Source organism: Sceloporus occidentalis, unplaced genomic scaffold (genome assembly GCF_023333645.1).
Source record: "Sceloporus occidentalis isolate IW3139 unplaced genomic scaffold, rSceOcc1.0.p SCAF_31, whole genome shotgun sequence".
NCBI classification, from domain to species: domain Eukaryota; kingdom Metazoa; phylum Chordata; class Lepidosauria; order Squamata; family Phrynosomatidae; genus Sceloporus; species Sceloporus occidentalis.
The window spans coordinates 11,310,829-11,337,618 of NW_028317011.1; the positions used below are offsets into that span (position 1 = coordinate 11,310,829).

The 26,790-nt window shown below is 37.3% G+C and overlaps 1 protein-coding gene across 1 annotated transcript in view; it reads left to right on the top strand.

The window, feature by feature from the left end:
• The window catches only part of LOC149298835 (protein piccolo-like), a 142,704-nt gene that overhangs the window by 106,434 nt on the left and 9,480 nt on the right, over positions 1–26,790 (top strand). Inside the window, exons 13-26 of the mRNA XM_089487201.1 lie at positions 2,893–3,001; positions 4,297–4,364; positions 4,935–5,143; positions 5,891–5,941; positions 7,039–7,169; positions 7,856–7,882; positions 9,444–9,537; positions 10,155–10,226; positions 10,401–10,581; positions 17,791–17,985; positions 20,136–20,315; positions 21,211–21,213; positions 25,044–25,182; positions 26,621–26,688. Of these exons, the coding sequence (XP_089343327.1) occupies positions 2,893–3,001; positions 4,297–4,364; positions 4,935–5,143; positions 5,891–5,941; positions 7,039–7,169; positions 7,856–7,882; positions 9,444–9,537; positions 10,155–10,226; positions 10,401–10,581; positions 17,791–17,985; positions 20,136–20,315; positions 21,211–21,213; positions 25,044–25,182; positions 26,621–26,688 (1,527 nt within the window). The remainder of the gene's footprint in view (positions 1–2,892; positions 3,002–4,296; positions 4,365–4,934; positions 5,144–5,890; positions 5,942–7,038; positions 7,170–7,855; positions 7,883–9,443; positions 9,538–10,154; positions 10,227–10,400; positions 10,582–17,790; positions 17,986–20,135; positions 20,316–21,210; positions 21,214–25,043; positions 25,183–26,620; positions 26,689–26,790) is intronic.

Sequence of the window (26,790 nt, forward strand, 5' to 3'; positions counted from 1 at the left end):
TGTACTTACATACTATTTGCTCAATGGGTGAAAATTTTGCATTGCATATTGTTCGTAGCTTAAATTCATTTGCATTGTACATGATTTTCGAAATAGAAATCCATTTTACTATAAGGTGTACATTTCAGAAAATTGTAAGAATGAAGACCCCTATGCAATATATGTACAGTCACTTAAAATATGTGCAGAATTTGATTGGATCACAGAACAACCTATCCTATGGAATGTTGAAGCATGTCAGTGATTGGCATTCATAGAATAAGAATGTTATTTTTGGATTTTGTTATGCCACAGCACAGGATTTCCGCACCACATGTACGAAGATTCATTTTAGTTTTTGTAAGTGATTAACATTCTTTTGCAGTGGACATTACTTGTGTGCTGTCTATGAACAATGAAGTTTGCTGTGTAACGAATGAGAATGTGTCATCACTTCTTAAAGCAGCACTTAGTAAATAAATAGCTCCATATATAGATATAAACATGTAAGAAACTGCTAATAACATTATTATGATCATTTAAATAATTCTATAGGTATTGCTATTTTCATGTATGCTTTCAGAGTATGCAATTTCTTATTAACATTTTGCAAAAATAAATAAAACCATTTTAAATTATCTTTATTTTTAACAATTAAAAATAAAATAATAATAAAAGGTGCTACTTTAAGAAATCACATTCTTGCACAAATTCTGAAGTGTGATTATGATACATTGAACATTATGGTAATTTAAATTCTATATAATGGAAAAAAACACAAATGTGGAATATAATTGCAGTCATGTGACTTACGTTTTACATTTACGTCATCTTAAAAGCCAAGTTGCATTCTAGTCAAACTATGATTTTTAATTTTAAAATTATCTAAAGCATGGTGTGTTTACCTATTTTTAGGATATTGTTATTAAGCAGAAACTTGGGAAGATAGAAAAACAAACTGCACAATTTGAATCCTTTAGGGTTTCTGGAATAAATCAATAATTGACTATTTAAAATATAAAATTGTAAGGGTTTGTCTAAAAGTCTTATGTTTGGGCACCAACATAATATGATAAATGCTTTATTTTAGGTTTGAAATCTCCACAGTCCCAGACATCCAGTCATTTGTCTTTTGATTTTCTTACGTCTTATGTTGGTCACTGTTCTGTCTCTCCACAAGCAGAAGGATTCTTACGTCAAAAAGCAAAATATACATTAAGGTTCTGTTCTCTCACCACTCCTTCCAACAAAATTATGCTAATTACATGCTTAAGATATACTTTATTTCAATATATTTAATAATCCAGATGCAAATGGTTGGGTACAAAAATATTCTTGTAGAATTTTAATTGGAATCTATCTCTGCCAGGCCAGGGTTTTAAGGCCAGCGGCTGGCAAATGACATAACTACAGCTGCCACCTGGATGTGCATGGTGCCGGGTCTGGCCACATATATCCACACACTGGTCACATACCCCAAGACCCAACCTGCCACAGGAGGGGCAGATAAGGTACACATGGGATACTACTGGCCAGATACCAAACAGGCATTTGCCCATTGTGCCACAATGGCCACTCCGGGCCTACTCTATACAGTAGAGCATAAGATAGAAAAACAAAACATTAAAGTAAGTATGCTATAGATGAGTGGTCATTTAAATGTACAAATCAAAACACAAATAAAAATAAAAAATAACCATTTTATACCATATAAGCATTAATAGTGCGGCACAGGAAGACAGGGCTATAATTTATTGTACACACATTTCATTCAACCAAAGAGAATCAATGAATTGGATAAACAGAAACAAATTAGATATGTTTTTCTAAGATGCTATGATTAATTGGTATCTGTTACTGAGACAGGACAAAATTGAAAATGTTATGCTTACTTTAAAGGAACCACGTTCACATAAATACATCCATTAAAACATACAATTGTTGTAAAAACATGAGGATATAACAAAAGCCCTGTAACAATACAATATGGAGTACCTACAGTATTTAGGGTGTACTTGTGTGTTTCTGATTGATTAAGCATTCTGGTACTTGTGCACATATGAGTTTTGTTATTTACTTTTTGATGTGCATCTTACTTCTACTAATATTGTGTAGCTGTCTGTTTAAGGAAGATAACATGATTAGTCTTGTATAATTGTGTAGTATATATTTTTTACTACCCTGTAATGTAATACCTCAGAATGTTTGTTGGCAGCACAGAGCTACATGTGGGATTTGTAGTTATAGACTGGGGTTGGGGTGGCCTACATTACACACTAAGACACAAAGTTGTTTTGTTGTTGACAGCAGCTCTTACGATATCCAGTCAGCCATTAGTGGCTGAACACCATAAGAATTGTATACAGGGGTAGTTGTGGCTAATCTTTAGCGCCCAATCTATTGTAAACTAAAGTTTTCATGTTGCACAGGTTCATGATGGTCTGTCAGCTATTTCCTATTAATGGGTAACAAACGTTTGCCTCCCGCCAGAAAACCCCTCTCCTGAGCCAACAAAGGTAGGCAATGGAGAGGAGGTAAGGCGGTATTGGGGTGGGAGTGAGGAAAGGTCGGGAGGATATTTTGCCCCAAGGAAAAACTCCTGCAGATGCCACTGCGCTCGGCCCTAGTAATATACCACTATCTTCTTAATAACTTTCTATAACTATGAATGCCATAATAACACAAAAAGAAATAAGGAAATGGTGCTGAAATCATATTTATATTACTTTAACATGTAGTACTTGTGGAAAGACAGAACATAAAAAATGTAAACCAATGTCTTAAATGAAGATGTAACCACACAAACACAAAATCCACCCTGAACAACATAAAGGCACCTTTCATGTTTTAGAAATGAATTATGCGAATTCACATATTGAAAATAATTAATGTTTCATAATTATCCCTCTTTAGGAATGCAGGTCTTAGAATGGAATGGTTATTCATTAACTGGAAAAACATATGAAGACGTTCAAAGCATTATTGGCCAATCTAGTGTGGAAGCTGAAATATGCGTAAGACTGTGAGTTTCTCCTCTTTTTTCTTAGAATGTTTGAAATTTTAAGAGTTATTGTGTATTTCTTTTCTATGAAAATGCTATAAAGTTATCTTAAAATACCAAATGGAACTTGTTTACATGTGCAATTATGTACAGAAAGTGCATAACAGACATGCAAAGAATCCCACATGCCTCTAACTTACCCCATGCAGTGTCATCCAGACGCTCTTCTTTGATAAGTATAGAGGAGAATGTACTGGGAAAAAAGCACAAAAAGAAGTGATTGGCCAGGATAATATCTGAAAAAAGATGAAATTGCCCCTGTATTGTTTCCAATAATCCCCATCGATCATTATCATTTGCACAAAATTTGTATCACTATGTTTTCCTTCATCTTTAGTCCCTCGTCTCGTTGCATTATATATCATTCTCTTTACCACATGAATCCAAGAAAAAATTGCACTTGGGCTACTGATATTTAGCCACAGGAATAATAATAATAATAATACATGCAAGTTTCCTCCTCATTAGTTTTCTTATTTCACAACCCCCCTTACCTCATATGACGATGTTTCACAACATGATGTTTTTTTTTCTCATTCTATTATGTAGCATTTCCTTTATCATTCTCTAATCCACCCCATTCATTTTATTAACCTCCTCATGTTTATCCTATTTCTGAAACCTTCTGAATCTAGCTCCTATGCCATTATGCTTTCAGCCTCATCCCCATGTAACATTAGAATGTTATTTTCAGCACCACCCCCACCCCATATCGTTATGCTTCTTATTTCAACGTATTTATCCTCCTGATCTCATGATAGGCTTCAACAATCTCCACATATCCTTCTTATACATCTTGGCATTATTCTCTACATGTTATTATCCTTTATAGAGGCAGACTAGGTATGTGCTAGAAAGCCAACATTTTAGGGCTGTATTAGGAACAAAGGGAAGGGGCTTTATGGAACCTGTAACCACTTATGCCTCTTGCGTCTCTTTTGACCATGTTCTGTCAATCTTTTAATCATGCCACATGCTATACTAAAAAAAACTAAAAGAAACTTTTACATTTTTCACATTTTTATAGTATCTTGTGGGTTAGTACATGTAGTCTTTGTGCTTAAAGTTGAACACAAATCTGTCTACAACTATAATAAGTGCACTGTTCCATGTTTCCTGTTCATGAAAATAATGTTATGAGATATTTTGTATCATACCAAAGTTATCACATACACTGATGCCCTAAAAGTGCCTTTATCTATTTGTTTGATGTTGTTTTTTTGGTTATCTCAAGTTATTTGTATGTTTTTTTCCAGGGATCTCAATATGCTGTCAAATTCTGAAACACCTCAAAATTTAGAGCTACATGAACCCACAAAGCCTGGTATGTAATCTCCAGTATCCAGTATTCTAATAATATACTTTATGTAAATGCCATTGGTAATCACCACTTTAATGTAATTTCGTAATATATCTTAGCTTACTTTTTTGTTTTATAGCACAATGAAGCACACATACTGAACATGGATAGATGTGGTCATCAAACTTCTTTTATTTTAGGATATCATCTTATATATTAGATGTTAGAATTAAGGTCTGTCACAGTGTACAAAGATTCACATACATTTTACTGCATATCCGGTATTTTTTTATTCTCTTTAGAAAGAAAATTATTTTCTCTTAGGGTAAGCCAGACAGGACTTGAACTGGGATTGAGCCCAATGAACAGCTCAGCCCATTTTGTGAAAAGCTTGGGGCGAAGGCTTGGTGAGCCAGGCCAGGGGATTGTTTTCAACCTTTGCCCATGACATACTAAGGCTAACTGACTTGAATTTCAGATGTCATCATTGTAGGATAATCATTAATATATTAAAAACATTACAGTTTTTCTTTTGCCATGTCCCCAGCTAAAATTGTTTAGTGTATCATGCAAATAAAACCTTTCTTATGACAGTAGATAAAACAAAGTCTCCTGGAGTGGATCCTAAGCAGTTAGCAGCTGAACTTCAGAAAGTTTCCCAACAGCAGGCTCCATCAGCTGCTTCTGCAGTGGAGAAAGGCTCTTATATTCATTCTGGAACAACGTCAGCAGCCTCTAGTGCTGTCCCAAGTCCTGGACAACCTGGCTCCCCATCTGTCAGCAAGAAACGACACAGCAGCAAGGTGCAGTTTGTCTAACTGTGTTTTGTTTGTGGGTGTTATGCTAAGTTAGTCAAATGGGAGGATATTACATATTACATGTGTTCCTATTCTTTTCAACAATATGAACTATGTGAGTAGGGCAGATGCTCTCACTGGATCTTATTTAGTATGCAGTTACAAAAAGATTACACTGTCCACTATTTATAAATATATCCACCTGACAACCTACATACACAGGAGGATCAAATCGGGACAGCAGGATTAAGGTCCTGAATCCTGCTCTCCACCAAGCTCTATGCCTGTCCTGCAAAACTGAACAGAGGTAGAGCTTGTGGGACAGCAGAATAGAGTTGCAAAATGGGAGGCATGATGTATATGCATATAACATGCCCTACATAATGGATAAAAATTTCAAATTACGGTAAATATCATTCTTTTTGGATCTATTTTACTAAACTACTACACAGGTCATAAAAGTACATAGTCAAAAAAATGTATTTAAATTGTCACGAGATAATAGCTTGTAAATATATGGAAACCAAAATGTATGATGATTTCTTAATTCTGTAAATGAAATATATATGATATGGCCTTTTACTACTTAAAAAAACTACTTTAAAGCAATTATTGTATTTAATTGAAAGTTTTGTTTTTCTTTTATAATTGGCGCTTGCTACATATAATTTGAGCTCCTATTGCGTTCTTTTTTATGATCCAATCTATACAAAAATGTATTGCTAAAAAATAATTTGCAATTCTGTTTTATAGTCTACCGAAGCTATAAAGTCACATTCCCATGCAATTACTGGTGAAATTCAGGTATGTGAACGCTGATGACATTTTGTGTATTCTGTGTTTTTTTTGTAATGCTTGTTTTATTATATAATAGTTATACAACAATAGACACTGTTATCTGGCTGGGATAAAACAGGCAAATGATTAGTAGTAAGTGGCCAAACTATATACAGCCAAATTAACCTATCAATCTGTACTGTATATTCAGCATCCACTAAATATACTGCCAACATAGCATTTCTTTTGGGCATGCCATCCATCGTGTCATCATCTTTTTAGCATATTAATTATATTTGAAGTGATTTTTTATTTGAGCAATTGTCATATTAAATACAAATAAAGATTTACCATTTATGACAAGACTGAATTAAAATAATAAGGTCCTCAACACACAGTAAGTCACAGAACATCCATATTCCATGTAGAAGGCACACTTTCGAGTTCCATTTGAATGCATTACATACACTTCTTCTAAAGGATACCTCAAAGGGACCTGGCATATGGACCTTGGCTTTAGTGCATAGGGACTGCAACAGCAGGACTATGAATAAATGAATGATAATAATGATGCATCATGTATCATTAAACAGTATGGGATAATGTAGTTTAAAAAAACTTTAGGGATATTGTCAGACTCATCTCTAGGTAATATTTCCACTCTGTAGGGAACTATAAAATAGCTCTTGTACGTTTAAATTCTCTTACTGTATTAACCTCTACCACTTCTCCCGGGTGGGGGTTTTACTAGTCTACCGCCCTCTCAGTTAAGTAAAACTTCTTTATATTACACATAAATGCTTATGACACTCGAATTGTAGATTATCACTTTTTGTTCTAACAAAGAAACCATGTTGCAGTGCCCAATGCAGATATATTTCCTGCTCATACGTCGCTCTTTTCTAGCTTTGGAGCACTTACCCCGTTTGTATTGGCTCCCAGAATCCCTTTTCCATTCAGCCAAGGTTATATTTTTCATATACTTATATAAAACGTTTTTCTCTACAGATATACTGTAATGTGTACAAGCTGTGAGCATGTCATCTATTTTACTCACAGTTGACATTGGTTGTGCATTGGAGCAAGGCTATATTGACTTTCTTTTCTTCAATCTTTTTTTGTAGCTCCAAGTTAATTATGATAAGCATCTTGGTAATCTCATTATTCACATACTTCAAGCAAGGAATCTTGTTCCCAGAGATAACAATGGCTATTCAGACCCATTTGTCAAAGTCTATCTGCTTCCAGGCAGAGGGTAAGGAATATTTCATTGCTAGATGAACATTGTGTGAGCATGTGTTCAGAGGACTGAAAGCTCAAGTTGACCTGTCTTTTCGATTGGCGTTTTAGATTCTTTCTCAACCAAACAAAATAAAGATGAGCTAAAGGATTAAGCAATACATTTACGAATTTTAGGAATAAAAAATAAAAAATAAATGTTAACACTGTGTAACATGTTTTAAGAGAGATCAAAAAAGAAAAGTGGTGTTATCCAACTAGTTACCCATGGGCTGGATGGATCATCTTTTGCCTGGATTGTTAGCAACAATGCAATGATTAAGTTTAACACTTGTTATGTTAGTTTCCAGTTAATTTTTTGAGTAACTAAAGGGAGCAAATCCATTTCTTTCAACATATCATTTCTGATTGCATATAGTCTTTTTTCTGAAATCTGAACAAGAATGTAATTCAAATATAATATTCCTATACTGTATGTACGTCATTTAATTTTGTCTTACCCCAAGCCTTAATTCATTTACCAGTCCTGAATTGGCCCGTACCACTTTTCTGGTGTCTTATACAGGCCTCTCCAGCACTGAAATTCAATTGTATAGTATATGTTATGTCTTTCATGTGTTTCTCCTGTTTTATCTCTTGTTGCTTCCTCTGCTTTCCTGTGTCTATGTGTATGCAATGTATTTCACCAATGGGTCCTCACAGCCAAGTCATGGTTGTCCAGAATGCCAGGTAGAGTTTGCTTTTCTTTTGAAACCTGCATACAAGACCTAAACTGTTTTTCCATGAATATAATACCATGTTTATACATATTGTACATATTTGTCTAAGGACATGTCTATATGGTGCTACAAGTTTAAATCAGTTATTTGCAGAATGGACACAAATGGGTCCCTAGAAATTAATACGCATTGAATATGACATATCTCATTACAAAGTGACCAAGTTCCCCATGATTAGGGAATGGTTTATGATTTTCCTTATACTGATCAAGTGACAAATTGCAATTCTATACAAACCCCCCTAAGCTAAGAGAAAAGTGGAGTGCTTTAAAAAGAAAAATGCTGCTTGTCTCTCTGGCTCTTTTTTTAATAACTGTTGAGTAATAGAAATCATCCTTCATCACAGGACAATGACAAACAATGTGCTAATGATAATACAGCGTGTATTGGACCTGCATGCTAAAACACAGAAAAAAAAATTAAATTTAGAATTTCAATTGAACACTTTAAAAGTTTATAAAAAATTGCATGGATTACATTACATGGAGATTTTTGATGGATCTGGGCTAAAACTTAACTCTGCTTTTTTATGTTACTTTTATAAAAGTCTTTTTACATTGTTGCAATCTTTAGAACATCAGTTTATGAAACGTAATCACAGGAGCGCATTCAAATGCTCTGGATTTATTGCTGGAAATATATCTATCACAAATCCCTATAGATTGCAATGTCAAAAAATTAGATTAAAAACATAGTGATATATTTTATGATAGTTAATTAATCTTTATCTCATGTTCTCATATCCACCACAGTCAAAATATATTGAGAAACATTCAGACCAAGCATTGGTATATGTCAGTAAAATTATTATTTGTATTAATTAACAATACATTGTTCTTTTTTTTTTTTTTTTTTTTTAACTTATATCCCAAAGTTTTATTATTTGACAGCAACACACATGGTCATTGTTTCTGGCAGTGATATTTTTTGGCTAACACTACATTGTCCTATGTGATCAGAACAAAGTTTATATTGTTATACACAGTTTCATAGAAATATATAAATACATTTGATGTTAGAAACTTGTCTTTTGGGGAATGGAAGAAAAAAAATACAAAATGACCCTACTCTGAAGCTCAGATTAATTGATTGTAGGTTACTGCCAGAAGCATACTTGTGTTTAACGTTCAGTTCTGCATATAGTAATCAGAATGTCTTGAGTAGCTAAACCATATGTAACTAGGTAGGGTTTGATTCGCAGTCCTCCCCAGTGTCTTCCAAACATCCATTTGAGAAAGTGACAAGTTAGTTAAAGGCAACAAAGAATAAATACATCATGGGGTATTATACATGGTTTATCAAATGTATTAGTATTTCATATAATTTACTATTTACTAACATAAGCAAATTATAGTCTACAACTGGGTAGTAAGACAAATAAAACCTGAATAATACCTGGTGTTTATAACATGTGTAATACTATAAAACAGTGTATGTTTTACTAAAATATGTCATTAAGATGGTTTTTCGTTTTCCAAAACTACAAAAAAAAATCACACATATCTTTTTAGCGCTGAGTACAAGAGAAGGACAAAGCATGTGCAAAAAAGCTTGAATCCTGAGTGGAATCAGACTGTAATTTACAAGAACATTTCCATGGAGCAGGTTTGTGTCACACATATAATAACTGGGACTCAAGAATATTTAGAACTGTATTAATCAACTGTGAAGAGGCAATGTGTACAGAGAAGAGGCAATGTTTGCATACATGGGTCAGTTAATATAGTGAACGGAAAGCTTCCTACAAGGGCTTACATCAGGTCAACACAAAATATTATTTTACATGGGAGCATTGCACCCACCTGCAAAATAAGCCAAAGAATTATGATTTTAGACATCTGTTGTAGCAAATATAAGGAATAATTTTGCATGTGGATATGTTTTTTTTATTATAATTACACTATTGTATGAGGTCACATGCCTCTCATACTGACAAGTAATATTTAATTAATTACTAATTAATATCATTGAAGAGGATGGGTATTTCTGGTTGTAGCTTTTTTGTATTACGGTAAAGCCAACTGGGCATGTAAAATAGGTAGGCACAAAAGTGATATTTTGCCACAAAGACTGATGAGTTTTTTTTACTAAGGGCTGATGTGGCCAAGAATAGATCCAAGATCTTTTCAGAGGCTCTAAACATAAACATCATGAAGAAGTTGTGAGCATGTTGTAGAAGAGTTTTAATAGAAATGCTAATTCATTTTTGAATTATTATACAGCTGAAGAAGAAAACCCTAGAAGTTACCATATGGGACTATGATAGATTCTCTTCCAATGACTTTCTTGGTGAGGTAAGAAATATGGTAAACAAACAACTTTTCTATGGGTAGATTTCAATGTACGGTAAATGCCACCAACTTTTCATTTAAACCCATATAATTGAACACTTGTGACTGTAATAACTTAGAATGTGTTAATGCATTTATGGAACAAATATTTTATTCAATATGTTTTTCTTGCTTTAGGTGTTAATAGATTTATCCAACCCCTCTTCTCTTGATAACATCCCAAGATGGTACCAGTTGAAAGAACAGAGTGAAAGCATTGACCATGCAAAACCTCACTCTAGTCAAAGTAATCAGCAAGTTCCAAAGCCATCTGTCATTAAAAGCAGAAGTCATGGAATCTTCCCAGATCCTTCAAAAGGTAGAGAATTAATAATAATAAATAACTGAAACTCTGTCATGATAACAAGTATTCCAATAAATATATTTTTTATATGTTTTTTATTCATAATAAAGCATACACAAGTGCTGCTATTGTAATAGGCTATAATTGTGTAAAATGCAACCAAAGCTGTAAAGATTTGTTTTCCATGGATTCAAACTATTATAATCTCCCATTTGTATAGTGCTTACACACTCCACAGAGCTTTACAGTTTGATTCATAATAATTAAGATGAGATGGCTGATGATTAGATATCATAATCTACAGACAGGCCTGATACCCATAAGTAAATAATACCTGAGGTAATGAGGAACATTTATAGACTCAGTGAGGGAATTACAAGATAACTGGAGCCAACTCCCTAATTGATATCATGACGTGTACAGTAAAGAGTCAAGGCTATAAAAGGATCACTGAAGAACGAGGGTATACTAAAAGACAAGTATTTAGAAACTGGTGATCTATAAATACAAAATTAACGTGTAAGGGAGCCCATACTGTTAAGTAGACTTGGGCACCAGGGGGCTCTTCGTGTTCGTCTTCGTGCTCGTCTACGGGGGGGAAAAAATCTTCGTATTCCGCCAATATTCGCCCATTCCTGTCTTCTCTTCGGGCGAATATTCGTGGACATTCTTCGTGCTCGTTTCATCTTCGTTTTTCTCCCGGTTGCCTAGCAGGGGTTAATACGGGGTTAACAACACATCGGAGCAGCAGCAGCTGCCGTGAAGGTACGTGTGTGCAACTCTATTGGTCGTTTCGGCAGGGGGCTCGCCTGCCATCAACGAATGAAGTGCATTCTGCAGTTCTGCAGGTGTACTGTACACAATACACATTGCCCGAAACTGAGGGCCAAGTTCATCCGAGCTGTTGTCTTGTCTGAGACCTAGGCAAATGCTCCAAGGAACTTGGCCTCCTTTTTATCATACACAGTCACACATCCATAGATGTTTAATAAAAGAATAGGGATTATTTTACATTTTTAAATCGATTTTAGACTACTTTTAAATACATGCCTAACATTCGCTACCTATTTATAATGGCATACTTTGCAACAACCCAACTTTTACAGGACAGGACTGGAAAAAAGCAGGACTGTCCCTGAAAAAGTTGGGTCTGTTGGCAGGTATGCGGATGGAAAAATGTGGGACAAGAACTAAAAATAGCTTAGGGTTAATGTACGGTTATGTTTAAGAGTAGTAGTAGTGCACTGGTTTCGTTAAAGATGTATTATGTCTAAATAATAATTTCATTTTAATTTTAATGGATTTAAAAAAATAATAATTAGGGGTTTATTTAATTTTATTTTAAAGTTATATTTATTATTTACTTTATTATATTTATTTAATGTTTATAGTGCTACCTACCCAGCTATACCTACCTACGTGCATTTGCATACCTAGTTTAGTTGGTTGTGTATCAGACGGAAAAAAATTTAATGGAAATGGAAAAGGCGAATGAGTGGGCAATTGGCGACCCGCTCACCTGTTTCACCCCAGGGCAAAGCATCCAAAGACTGTCCGTCCTTGGCGTTTGGGAGCGGACTTACAGAACTCAGACACAAGGCCCTAGCGTAAATTGGTTACACCGGCGGAGGTAGCAGGCGTTGCTACACCGCAAGCAAGTGCAACCAGGGGGAGAAACTACCCTTTCCATTCGGGAAAATTAACTTTCCAAGCTAAGAGCTGGGTAACCCAACTTGGGCAGATTGAATTTAAGAAAGGCAATCTGCTCCATCAGATGAGGTGCCACGCGTGAGTGCTGTGGTTGGCGGACATGATAGTAGCTGCTGCACAACCCATGAGAGTGCAGGCCACACACTCTTCTTTTCATCCCAGTAGCTAAGAGGATCAACATTAGGCGCAGAAGGAACTTCACAGAGGTAAAGTTTGACCATTTCAGCAGCACTACTCTCCTTTCTGCTGCTAGCTCTGTCAGATGGTCCAACTATACTCCCAAGTGCCTCTTCCCAAAACGCAGCTGCTCCACTCAGCAGTGTTGTGCTGCTTGTGGCACTGCTGCTGATGCTGCTGCTAGGAGTAGCAGACCACATCATCTCTTCCTCCTTCTGCACCTCTCCCTCCTCGGAAAGCATTCCCATTTTACGCTGCCAGTCACGCACCTTGTTAACCAATTGCTCCCGGTAGCTACTGAGAACATTGAATTTCATTGCTAGCTTTACCTTAATCCTTGGATCGCAAAGGCACGCTAGCATCATTTCAGGACTTTCTTCCATGCGTTTGCGAAGGCGTACTTTTAGCAGATCCTTCAGCTTCCTGACTATGGCTGCTACGTCAGGATGTAGAGTGCCACCTTGAACAGCCTCACGGTTTTCAAGGAACACATCCATCTTGCTGCCTAGATGGGAGAACACTGGGATTACCTGGGCCAGACTGGCAGTGTTTGATCTTAAATTGTCAGTGGCATCCCTGAATGGTTTAAGGACTGCCACTAGCTGGGCGATCACTGTCCAATCCTCCCTATTCAATGGAGATGTAATCCCAATTTTATGCTCTGAGGCAAGATTATGGATTGCCCTCTGCTGCTCCAAAATCCTCTCCAGCATCTCTAAAGTGGAGTTCCACCGCGTACTGACATCCTGTCGTAGGCAGTGTACGGGAAGACCTGCCCTCTCTTGCTCTTCCCTCAAAAGTTGGCTAGCCTTAACACTATGGTGAAAGTGCCCAGCGATCTTTCTGCAGCGGGACAGAACTGCTGCTACATTAGTTCCTTCTGACATTGCTGCCTTCAGTACAAGATGGATGATGTGGGCTGCACAGTGCACACCAACAATATGACCATCTCGCAGCGCTTTCACCATATTGGCACCTCCGTCAGTTACCACAAAACCAACTTCAACATTGGTGCCCACCTCTCTGCTCCCACCCAAAGGCTAAACATTTTCCTCATTGCATGCAGAATATTTTCGGAAGTGTGCTTTTCATCCATCACTTCTGCATGGAGAAGGAATGATCGGTAGCCTGCTGCAGCAGCAGCTTCCTTAGACACACCGGGCTGCCACCAGTGTGCTGTCAAAGAAAGAAAGGCATGCTGGCCGCTAGGTGCACTCCACAAATCTGTTGTGAAATGAACACACTGACCAACAGCCTTGGAAAGCTCCGCTTTCACTGCTGAAACACAGGACCTATACAATGAGGGGCCAATGTTCCTACTGAAAGTGGAACGTGACAGAACTGTGTATTGTGGAGCCACAGCCGCCATCAATTGTTTGAAAGGCTCCCCTTCAATCATGGAGAAGGATGCCCCTCCAACAGCAATGAACTGACCAACAAGTCGCGTTACTTTATTGGCCTGCTGTTTGGGCATTGTTCTCTTGGAGTGGAATGCCCCAAATTCTTCCATGGGCTTGCAGTGCTCCAACCTGCCTTGGTCTCTGGCTGCCAGCACTAGCTGCTGCTGCTATTGGCTCAGAAGCAGATGTTGGGGTTTTTCCACTCTCTCTGGGGATGCTACTAGTTGTTGTTGTAGTACCACGGCCACCAGCTATGCTGCCTGCACCACGTTTTACTTCTGCATCTTTCCCCAATAGCACAGCGTTGTGTTGAGTGCTGAGGTGATGCTTCATGCTAGAACTGGTAAAATGGCCAGACACTTTCCCTCTGCTTATTAGCTTCCCACAATGTTTGCACTTTCCATAGCGCCCTTCTTCAACATTTTCAAAGTGCTCCCAAATTGGGGCACGCATAGCCTTGGGGTGTGCCTTGGGTGCTGCTTCTATTGCTCGGGGTGGATGAACAGCGGCAGAACTAGTGGTGGTGGCACTGGTGGTACTACCAGTACTGGCCATAGTGGGACTGCTAATTGCTTTAAGTCTAGCAGATTTGGTAGGTTTTGCTGCTGCTGGTGGCGATGATCGTAGCGGAGAAGGTGGAGGTTCAGGGGAAAATTGTGCACTAGTCATTTGTACACTGCTCCCTGAGGAATCTGATTCCTGACCACTCATCTCCTCTACTTCCTCTGGCTCATAGTCTAGTTCTTCATTAGCCAGATCAAATGGAATTCCTGCTAGGCTGGAGCTAAGACTGATATTGTGACTAGTAGTAGTGCGAGCAGGAAGAACAGACTCTGCACTTGGCCTCTCAGTCTCAGGCTCCTCTGGTACCTCGCTAGGTGGAGTTCCACTATGTGTAGCCATCTCTCTAACTGTCTTTACAAAAATATTGTAAGGATTTGGTGGCTTGCTAGAGGTGCTAGGAGTACATGGCGTGGCGGTACCGGGGAGAACAGTAGGCGCAGCACTAGTGGTGGTAGAGGCGGTAGAGGTAGAGGTAGTGGTGGTGGTGGTTTTCCCTACAAAGGAATGAGATCGCTTTGGTTTGGGACCCCTCTGAGTCTTGCTGCTAATTTGGCTTTGCTTGGTACCTTGCATGCTGCTCGTGGATGGGGAAGATGCTGCTTGGGGCAAAAGGCACTTCTTTTTACTCACTGGGCTAGTAGAAGTACTAGTTGTGCTACCCTTTAACTTTGAACGTGCTTCTGGTGCTTTAGGCTTTCCGTAAAAAACCATAGAGCTTGTGGGCCTAGCAGCCCTACTACTGCCTGCTTTTGGTGCCTTTCCTTTACTTGATGATCCTTCAAGCAATTCTTCCCCAAATGATAAGCGACACCTTGGCCTACTTGTCCGACTAGACTGACGCAAAGGCTGCATCTTAAAACTGGTGGTGGTGCTGGTGGTGGTGGTGGTAAATGGAGCTTGTCCCTCCTTAGTCCCAAAAGGAGGATCCATTTCAAGTTTTGTGTTGTGTGTGTAGTGTAGTGTTTAAAAAACTATATAAAAAAAATGTAAAAAACAAATTAAAGACAAAAAAATTAGAGGAAGTTCTCTTCAGTGCTACTGCTTAAAAAGTAAAACTATGCACAACTGCACTGTGCTGTTGTGTGCAATCTGCCAAAGTGCTAAAGTTATTTAAATTATTAATTTAAGATTAACTATTTATATAACTAGCAGTATTTTATTTTTAATTTGAATTTACACTGGCCTAAGAGCTTAGCCTACTACTATGCTAAAGCTATATTTCCTTACTATAAGTCTACCTCTATGCAGACGCTCTCAAGCCCACTAAGCTAAAGTGAGGTTAAATCAGATTCAGTATATGATTTATTAATTAATATTAAATTATATAATATTAATAGATTAGAAATAATTACTTATATTATGGATTATAGATAGAAGAATATAGATTATTAATTAGAATTTAGAATTAGAATGACTTATATTATAGATTATGAATTAGAATTTATATTATATTATGTTATATATTTATAATATATTATAGATTAAGATTAAAGAAGATTAGAATTATTTTAGTACTACAGCTAGTACCTTGAAGCTTTGCTTAGTACAGTTGTCGTCACACAGTCAATCTTTCTTGAAAAGAAATTAGAATAGAAAATAAAATGTAAGAGCAAAACAGTTAGCTTCACTGCTTGCTGAGCAAAAACACACAGCACTTATGCGGCTGCACTCACTAGCCCAACAAGTTCACTTCACTGATGGACTGAGGTGAGCAAAACACTAAGGGTACTTTTAATAAAATTAAAATAAAATGTTAAATAAATGAGAAAATCTTTGCAAAACAGTTAACGTTACTGCTTGCTGATCAAAAAAGAACACAGCACTTATGCGGCTGCACTCACTAGCCCAACAAGTTCACTTCACTGATGGACTGAGGTGAGCAAAACAAATGAAATAAAATGAAATATTATTAATTTTAAAAAAATGACTTGGTCTCTTGCTGTTGCTAAAACAAAGCACAAACTAAAGAGGTGCAGCACCAGTACTAATAAGATTAGCTGAACTATAAGCTAGTAGTAATTAATTTTATTTATAGCTAATTAATAAGCTAACAAAAATGAATTATACACTGCTCAAAATAATAAAGGGAACACTAAGATTACACATCCTAGATCTGAATGAATGAACTAATCGTATGACATACTTCCGTCTTTACATAGTTGAATGTGCTGACAACAAAATCACACAAAAATTATCAATGGAAATCAAATTTATCAACCCATGAAGGTCTGGATATGGAGTCACACTCAAATTTAAAATGGAAAACCACTTTGAGTTACATTGTGTTGTTTAAGTGTTCCCTTTATTATTTTGAGCAGTTTATATTACTGATTTTAGATTAGACACTAGTAGATGTCTTGAATCTCTACACTAGTATACTATAGTATATATAATATATATATGACTGACAAATATATATAATATTATAATGTACTATTAAATTATTATATATTCTATTAAATTATTATTTATAAATTCTATTATTTAATTTATCTAAGTGAAGACAGGACAGGCAGTAGGCACTAGACCAGCCCAGGGCAAGGGCACCCCAGTGCCAGTGAGGCACTGGGTGCACTGTCAACTCAACAGCACTACACAGTTGATGACAGACAGAAGCACTGAAAAAAAATAAAATAAAAAAATGACTAAATTAATAAAATTATTAATTCAGTAGAACTGAAGTGAGGAAGAGTACACTGTGAGAAATGGCAGGCTGAGGCTTACCAGTCTCACACAGAACAGAACAATCTCTCTCTGTAACGCTCGGATGCAGCACAGCAGTGTTGCCAAAGCAGTCACAGCGAAAAATGAATGGATCTCTCAGGCAAGCTCTGGTCTTATAAAGGTGGTTTCAGAATTCAAAAAACAGCAGCACAGGCATTGGACGAGACCCTTAGCGTGACATCACACGAGCGAGCTGATTGGACAGACGAGGATAAGCTCACTCCTGTTTGAAATTTTGGCGGCTGCGCGGCGAAAACGAAGACGATCATGAAGAATCTTCGATTCTTCGTGGTTGTGAGTCTTCGTCTTCGCCTACGTTTTGCCGGCATTGTATTCTGTTCTATGTTCCTTCAGAACAAACAAAAAAACGGCCTCTTCATGCTCGTTTTCATGTTCACCCGAAGACGAATGTGCAAGTCTACTGTTAAGTAGAGTTAACCATAATATAGAAATAATGGTTTTATGTTGAGCTTTGCTGGATAAGAAAACGTATTCATATAATTATTGTATATAAGTAAAATGTAATAAAATAGTTTGCCTTTACCTTAAATTATGAAGGAATATAGTTCAGATCCATAAAAAAATGAAATATGTTACTGCTAAGTTGATTGTTTCAGGAAGTATACCAAATTAAACTTTCCTTCTTTAGATATGCAGATTCCCACCATAGAGAAATCTCATAGCAGTCCTGGTAGTTCTAAATCATCTTCTGAAGGACACCTCCGCTCTCATGGACCATCACGAAGCCAAAGTAAAACCAGTGTCACTCAGACCCATCTTGAAGATGCTGGAGCAGCCATCGCTGCTGCTGAGGCAGCTGTCCAACAGCTTCGTCTTCAACCAAGTAAAAGACGCAAATAAATTCCTCAGCATGGCAGCTTAATGTTCATGTGTTGCCTTTTCTTGCTGTCCCCTCTTGTTGACCATTATTTGTTGTCACTATTTGTTCACCTTGTTAATTGTCCTTTATTGTGAAAATATTGTCCACGTTTACCCAATTTTTTTTTGTTTACTAAAATTTAATGAAACTGGCTGTTTCCTCATTGGTCCATTGTTCCATCCAACTGTCTTCATACATAGTCTAGTATGCCCCATGGTGTAAATCGTTTGTGCAAGTCTTGTACATTAATTTTAAGTGTAATTTAATTTTTCCATAAATATCGCATTGTAAAAAATATATATTTTTCCAGGCTATACATACTTTTTAATTTTCTTTCACGTGTCAGTAACATCAGAGCTGAATCAAGCAGTTTTCACCAGCCCTTGCATTTTACTATTTTTTGTTTGCTGTTTCATCGTGCACTAGTTTACCCCAATGTAAATCCATTTGTGTAATTATATAAATATGTAACAAATTACAACCTTAGCAGCACAGATCAGAAACACTACTTTTAACAATCTACCATCATGCTATTGTGAGTGAATGCTTCATACTATTGCACGCTCATGCATACATCCTTAACATATTAAAAAGAAAAAATTAAAGTGTTTTTGTTTCAAAGAACATAGAAGCAATACTTAAGTCTCTTGAGTGTTTTGTAAACAGCATTTTATATAACATACAGGGTACATTATTGAAGCCCAAAATAACACAGACACATTAGAAAATACACCAGAATTTATATATATATATATATATATATATATATACGATGTCAAAAAATAGACATCGTGTCTACTGGACTAATACGGCTTCACCCTTTTACATTATATATATAGATATATATATATATAGATATATATATATATAGATATATACCAGGCTAGTACAGAAAAAAAAACACTAAAATGTATTGAATAAGAACATTTTTGTGAAACAGAACCCATCAGGATTTAGAAATAGCCATGTATCTGTAAATTAGTTTAGATAATTATACTTATCTATATCCACTTGTGATGGATTCAATAGAATAATGTTCATAATAAAATTACTTCCACGTCACTTTAAACTCAAATCTGGTTAGTTTTTAAACAAAAGACAAAAGAGCTGCACAGCATCCTAAAAATGACCAAGGGCCAAAATATCTCAACAGGTGTTTAAAAGGATAGACTAAATATTTTACTGTCCTTTTGAAACATGATCAGTGCTAGCAATATATTTGTTTTAAAGAGCTTGCGATCTAACATGTAAGAGGTGCTCCTGTAAACGTTTACCACAATCCTGTTTATTATTAAAGACCGCCCCGGCGATACAACATGTATTTAACTACTAACATATACTATAAGACCAGATAAAAATAGCCATAATTGTCAGTGGTTATGTTATTAATGGTTTCTCCTCCAGGAACCTAAAAAAGTGGGTAATATGGAGACGTATGATGTAAAATGGTACAGGCGATGCAGGAACATTTTGCTGGTTGCTGTGGTGATTGCACCACTTAGCTCTAGTTTGGCCCTTTACACTTAAAAAGTTGTTTATTCCCTGTAATTTATGCTTACTTTAAAGTGCAAAGCTCTTTTAATTTACTACAATATGGAATGCAGATGAAGAAATACTTTAAATGAATTTCAAAATATACATTTTCAATATGTAAACCCAACATTAACAAAATATGCTTCAGAAATGTATTAATAGAAGCTCTCACGTAACTAAACATATATTTTAGTTGTATGAGTATAAAGCATCTTGAAGCATTTTTTTATTATCAGTCCTGGTTCACATTGTAGCCTGGAAGCAACACAACTTTGTGTAAGTAAGTTAGAATCTTCCCGTTAAGATAATTGTGTTTGTCTAAAGAATTTGCACTGCATGAGTTCTCACAGGATTAAAGCCATAGTGAGAAACATTCTATAAACCAATAAAAAGAAACAGCCAGTTTTTAAAGCCCCCTAATGCTGTGCATGTGGTGTCTTTTTGATGTGGAAACACTACCTATCTCAGTAAAAAAAAAAAAATAATAATAAAAAAACACCTTTGTTTGCATGAGTAACATTTAAGCTGGTTCCATCTGAGGATACATACTCTGGGTTTCCATTTCACCCACACTGCCACAGCAGCACATAAAAGCGGTCAGTCTAATCATGCCAGGAAGCAACACAGACACAGCATAGCAGGAGTCCTCCCAATTCAAAGAACTCAGTCTGACAATCTGCCTCCACCAGCCAATGACAGCAAAGACCAAAGCCAGCTTGCACTCAAGAAGGTCAACTCTGATGGATCCGTCAAGACTGAAGGTGAGAAAAATAATGTGACATTATAGACAAATGTAAGAGGTGTTTCACCTAATGGGAAGATCGCATTTTCAGATACGTTATGTAATATGGTAATTAATGTATAATTAATATATAGTAGCCTTGTGCAAATGGACCAAAATTTGAATTATTTTTTTTGTTTTGTTTTAGTCCATTTGTTTTCAGAAAATGAATTTTGTTTTCTGCAATTTCAATTTGGATGAAATTTGGAGGGATTTTTCCTCCCGTATACTCTCATTCACTCTTCCAGGGCCGGACTGGGACTAAAAAGCAGCCCTGGAAACATTTGGAGACCAGCCCCATATAGTTTATCTCACGGTCAGGCTCTTATACCCACACGCACCCCTTATACACACCCGCGTCACACTATTCGCCATTCTTTTTATCTCATTATTTGTATTAAAATGCCAGAAAGCAAAAGTGTTAAAAGGCCCTAATAAATTAAATACATTACACATAATAGGATCAAAACATTTACTACTGCGAACATTTTTAGATGAAAAAGTTCCATTTTATTCAGTGGAACAAAACACTGATCACATTATTCTTCACGATATTCTGGTAAGAAACTTTTATTTCTTTATTAATTCATGTAGACTATTTTTTTCCATATTTAATAAAAGCTATGATTGAGACATGTTTGGTTTTTATTTCCTTTCATTTGACAACCTACCCCCGAGTTATGCACCTCTGCCCCCAGGCTTGCCACTCTGCCCCCCTGATATGCCTTCTAACCCCCTATATGCCACTCTGCCTCCAGAAATGCCTTATACCCCCTATATGCCACTCTGTCCCATGATATGCCTTCTAACCCCCTATATGCCACTCTGCCATATAGCGGGTTAAAAGGCATATCATGGGACAGAGTGGCATATAGGGGGTATAAGGCATTCTGGAGGCAGAGTGGCATAAAGGGGGTTAAAAGGCATATCATGGGGCACTCTGCCTCCAGAAAAGCCTTATACCCCCCTATATGCCACTCTGCCTCCCTGATATGCCTCAACCCTCCTATATGCCCTCCTGCCCCGTGATATGCCTTTTAACCCCCTTTTTGCCACTCTACCTCCAGATATGCCTTTTGACCCCCTATATGTCACTGCATCCAGAAATGCCTTATACCCCCTATATGCCACTCTGTCCCATGATATGCCTTCTAACCCCCTATATGCCACTCTGCCATATAGGGGGTTAAAAGGCATATCATGGGACAGAGTGGCATATAGGGGGGGTATAAGGCATTTCTGGAGGCAGAGTGGCATGAAGGGGGTTAAAAGGCATATCATGGGGCACTCTGCCTCCAGAAAAGCCTTATGCCCCCTATATGCCACTCTGCCTCCCCGATATGTTTTATACCCTCCTATATGCTCCTTTGCCCCATAAAATGTCTTTTAACCCCCTTTATGCCAGTCTGCCTCCAGATATGCCTTTTGACCCCCTATATGTCACTCTGCATCCAGAAATGCCTTATACTCTGGCATATAGGGGGATTAAAGGCATATATCATGGGACAGAGTGGCATATAGGGGGGTATAAGGCATTTATGGAGGCAGAGTGGCATATAGGGGGACACACATAACGATAATATAATACAGTAAAAAAAAAATACATTGGTTTACTCACCTTCTACTTCTCTTGACTTCCGTCCTCTGGTAGCTGCACACTGTTCTCCTCTATGCTGACAGGATGCCACTGACCTGACATCCGGTGCTGCAGCAGTCTGAGTGCGAGGGGGCGGAGCTTCCACCTCACGCTGCTCCCATCACTATGCAGCCATCAGACTGCTGGGAATGTAATCTAAACGGCCGATGCGTGCTGATGCCGCCGGCCGGAGCTACTTTAACACTTTTTTTTTATTTATATGGTAAGCTGGATCGGCTTGCCATATAAAGTAAAAAAAAAAGTATTAAAGTAGCGCCGGCCGGCAGCATCAGCACGCATCGGCCGTTTAGATTACATTCCCAGCAGTCTGATGGCCGCATAGTGATGGGAGCAGCGTGAGGGGTGAAAGGTCAGTGCGAGGGGGCGGAGCTTTCACCCCTCACGCTGCTCCCATCACTAGACAGCCATCGCACACGGCTGCTGGGTGCTGATGCCGGCCGGCCGCATCAGCACCCAGCGACCGCTTTGATTAGATTTCGGCTGTCTTTGGGGTTAGTCTGTCGGCCGCCCAGCCCACGGACCTGCCGGCCCACCGGGAATTTTCCCGGTATCCCGGTGGGCCAGTCCGGCCCTGCACTCTTCCTCAATGTTTCCCTACCTTCTCCACCGTCCACTTTCATGTCTCTGTCTCCTTTTCCGCAGCTCTGCTTCTTCTCTTGCTTTTTCTTGTTCTGTTTCTTGTTCCCTCTTTCTTTGTCTGCTTCTCCCCGTTATAAGCTCCATTAACCGGGCCTCTTGGAGCACTTCTGCAAAAGGACAGAGCCTCACCCTCTTCCCCAATATAATGAATGGGAGAGGCTGTCTTTTTGCTGAAGTACTCCAAAAGGCCAGAATAATGCAGACGGATCCGCAGACAAAGAGAAGCATTTCTGCACCTCTGTTTGTTAATGACTCCATCTGCATTACTCTGGCTTCTCAGAGTGCTTCCACAAAGGTGCGGTGACAGGAGAGCAGGTTCTCCCCATTCCTCCAGTTGGAGCAGAGGGTGTACACAGAGGCTGTGCCTCTTTGCAGAAGTGCTCCAGTAGGTCAGGTTAACAGAGCCAATGCTGCTGAGAAGTGGACGCAGAAAGAAGACAAACAGGCAGAGGTAATTGAAGAAGTGAAAATGTGGAAAAGGATACAGGGACACAGAAGCAGTAAAGAGACACAGAGAGAGAGCGTGAGACAGTGTGAGAGAGAGTTTGAGACCTTGAGATAGAATGAGCGAAAGAGAGTGTGAGAGTGGAAAAAAAACAACAAAATGCTAATGTTTTAAAATATACTTGAAAAATGAAAGCATTAAAAAATGCATCTACACTGATCCATGGGTACTGATATGATTAATATAACTTGTTAGGTTTAGGAATGTATGAAGTTGCAGAAAGAGATTCATGAATTTCAAATTCAATGCAAATGTTTTAAGAGTGTGCTTCATCTTGTAAAATTTGCATCTGAATATTAATTTTGAATAACATTACTAATATATTATGTCTTACTGTGACTTAGATCATGGAACCTGGAACCATGGAATATAATAATAATAATAATAATAATAATAATAATATCCACACAATAATTTACTGAAAACAATGGTATATATAATTCTCATTTTTACATAATGTGACTATTTCTCATAAGTAAGTATTTATGAGGCATCCTAAAAAATAAATATGACATACCATCACAAAGTATCAAAGGTAATAATACTAAAATAGTCGGGACTAAGATTAGTGGGGATTAAGCAACTGGATTTTTCTATGTGATTCATAAAACTTGTATCATATCTGCTACTAGTCTTTTTCATGCATGGTTTCCACAGTCAAACTTTTTTATGGCAGTGATATTCTGTTTATGCCCACTTCCCATCACATTTTTTTACCAACTCAGTGGCATTTTATGGATGGCCCAGTTACCCCACAGGCTGAGTCACTGGTTCACCTCTCCCAGCTCCCATTTGGAAAGTAGGATACCTTTGTAGGAGTACTCTACAATATGATATCTATGTATTCATTACCGGTTCAGTAGTTATTTAATCATTGTTCACAAGTCACGCGTATCAGTTGCAATTTTGTGGAATGATAAATTCCAGTCATTAAAAATGTATCATGAGTCCTATTTTCTTACTAGCTGAGATTATAAAAGTAAACCTTTTGAGTTTCTGTGTCATTCAGTCAATCATGCTATCAGTATAAGATTGTGATACGATTTTATACCATAATTAGTATTCAAAGTCTTACCTAACTGGCATTCCAACAACATTTTACGGGAACATATTAGGGTAGCTATAATGCACTCAACCTTTAGCAATCATGAGTGTTTAGGGAGGCATTAATTTTCCATCTCTCACATGCAATATTTTTGGGGGTATAATTAGATCATGTCATACTTTCAGTGATGTACACAAGCACTGTTTAAGGCTTAGTTATAGCTGCTGAATATAGAAAATATCTCTCAGTGTCAACACGTGCTTTTAACATAAAAGACTTCCATGAAATGTCACACATAAAATTGTTATTTTAATTATAAACGTTGTGAAACTAGCTTAGCCAGCCATGGATAATGCCAAATAACTTGCCCTGCGGTTATTCTCATATTTTAGCTTACTTGTGCCATTGAAGAGGAAAAACTAAATATGAGGCAGGTTTCTTCTGCACCAGGGATCCAAAATCCCAAGATGTACAACTTTGCCCTCCAATGCTCTTCTAGGATTTTCTAATACTTATAACAGACTAACAGGAATTGATACTCTATGTATATAAATAAAATGACAGTGAATTACATTTTTTTTCTTCATGTAGGGCTGGCCAATTTTAATCGAGGATGGATGCAACTTGTTATTGCAACTTGCGTGGCATCCGCAATCATTATTCCTATAATTTTTCCAAAATTTCCTGCATTTCCTATGCATAACTATGCCACACATTTTTATGAATAAGCTGTGTTATTAATAAGATAAGATACGACTTCCTTATGCTTTGACACATTTTTATTGAAAATCTGAATTTAGACTTTGATAGGTCTATGTACACACAACCCGTTAACACACAATTTCACATTATTCATTTACAGCAAAATCTACAACACAAAAGCCAGTTGAATCCTCAGTCTCTACAGCTTCCTCAGTCAGTAGTTTTGGGAGTGGGTGCAGCATGGACAGTGATGGAAGCAACACAACTGGGGACAGCAATTTGTTTCCAGCACCTAGGATGTAAGTAACAGATTTTATTGAAGGTACACACTGTTTTAAAATGTCCACGATTAACCTTTTGAGTTCCAAAACAACTATAATACCAATTATCCACTATAATGGTTGTGCTAGTAAAGTCCTCATGATAAGGATCCTCAATGCAGGGCCAGTAAATACACAGTGCAGGTGTCAATGAGGCAGCCAGGCATCCAATGGTTAACTGGTAGCAACCCAAGGTCAAAAGACAGGCAGCAAAGGCCAAAACACCAAGATCAAAGGCAGGCAGAAGACAAACGGTTAATCTCTAACAATCTGAGGTCAAAAGGCAGGCAAAGGGTTATCGTAGGACACAGTCCAGAGGTAAAATGGGCTGGCAGCAGGCAGGGGTTCAGGAACCAAGAGAGGAAAAGGGTAGCACAGAGGTAGGCTACAGGGAGTGAAGTCCTGGGTATCTCAGATGGCAACAGATGCCTTCACATAGAAGAACTGCACCCTGTGGCCAGATGATATGCGACCTTAATCATGTCAATAATTACCTGTACCTGTCCACAGACAATGCCTATGATAAGATTCAATTTAATTATAATTAAAAAAATGGAAACAATTCCTCCATGTCAGACTAGCAAACTGGGCAAGTACTACCTTGTGAAGGATAATCAGGAACAGTCAAAGAAACAAAATTACTCCTCATGGACTTGATTGTGAGCTTACAGTTTATGTGCATGTAGTAATTTTTCTAAAGTACTCCAATCATATTTTTATACAGTTATGGTATAAGGCACTTTATGGAGATTTCACTTTAGGTATATGTATCCTAGAAATGGTTCAGAAATTCCATATGCAGAAAGTACACTCTATAAAAGGCCCTCAACTCTTTGGGCACAATAGGGAGTTGGACAGTGTACCATTATGGAGTTGCTGTTGGTGCAGCAATTGCTCTACATAGTAGTAGTTAGTAAAGCGATGGACTTCATTTACTTCTTTAATTTTGTATTTCTGCTCCTAAATTATCTTCATAAAATAAAACCTGAATTAACTATGGTTAGTACTTATGTAACCATACAAGCACGAAAATGTTTGGGCTTTAATTCTGTTATTTGGAGGCTCTAGAATTGTTGTAGGAGAAAATTGTGATCAGTTATTTGTCCGGTCATAAACACAATGCTTACAGTTGTTCTTTTTCATCAAAATGTGTCAATTTTTGTATCAAAATACAGCCAATATTTATTATGATCTGTAAAGAAAACAATTTAGCTTAAGGAAATGTATCTTATATTTATTATATTTTGACTAAACAGTGTGAATACCATCACACATGCTATGTTTCTCTGTGTTACAGTGACACTTTTATTTACATGAACCTATTTAATAAATATACTAGCTCCTATAAAATTTATTATAATCTATTCTACCCATGCATTTATTTTTTATCCATCATTTTTCATCATGTATTAATCAGAGGAAAGATAAACCAAAATGGACAAGATCTGATAGGGCAGTCTGGAATACCTCTTACAGATGTAGAAGGTAAGAAAATCTTAAATTAATAGAAAAATATCAGTGTATGCAAGTTTTTTCCATATACTCGTGCATTGCATGATCTATTATTTATTTTGCGTATCTTTTGTG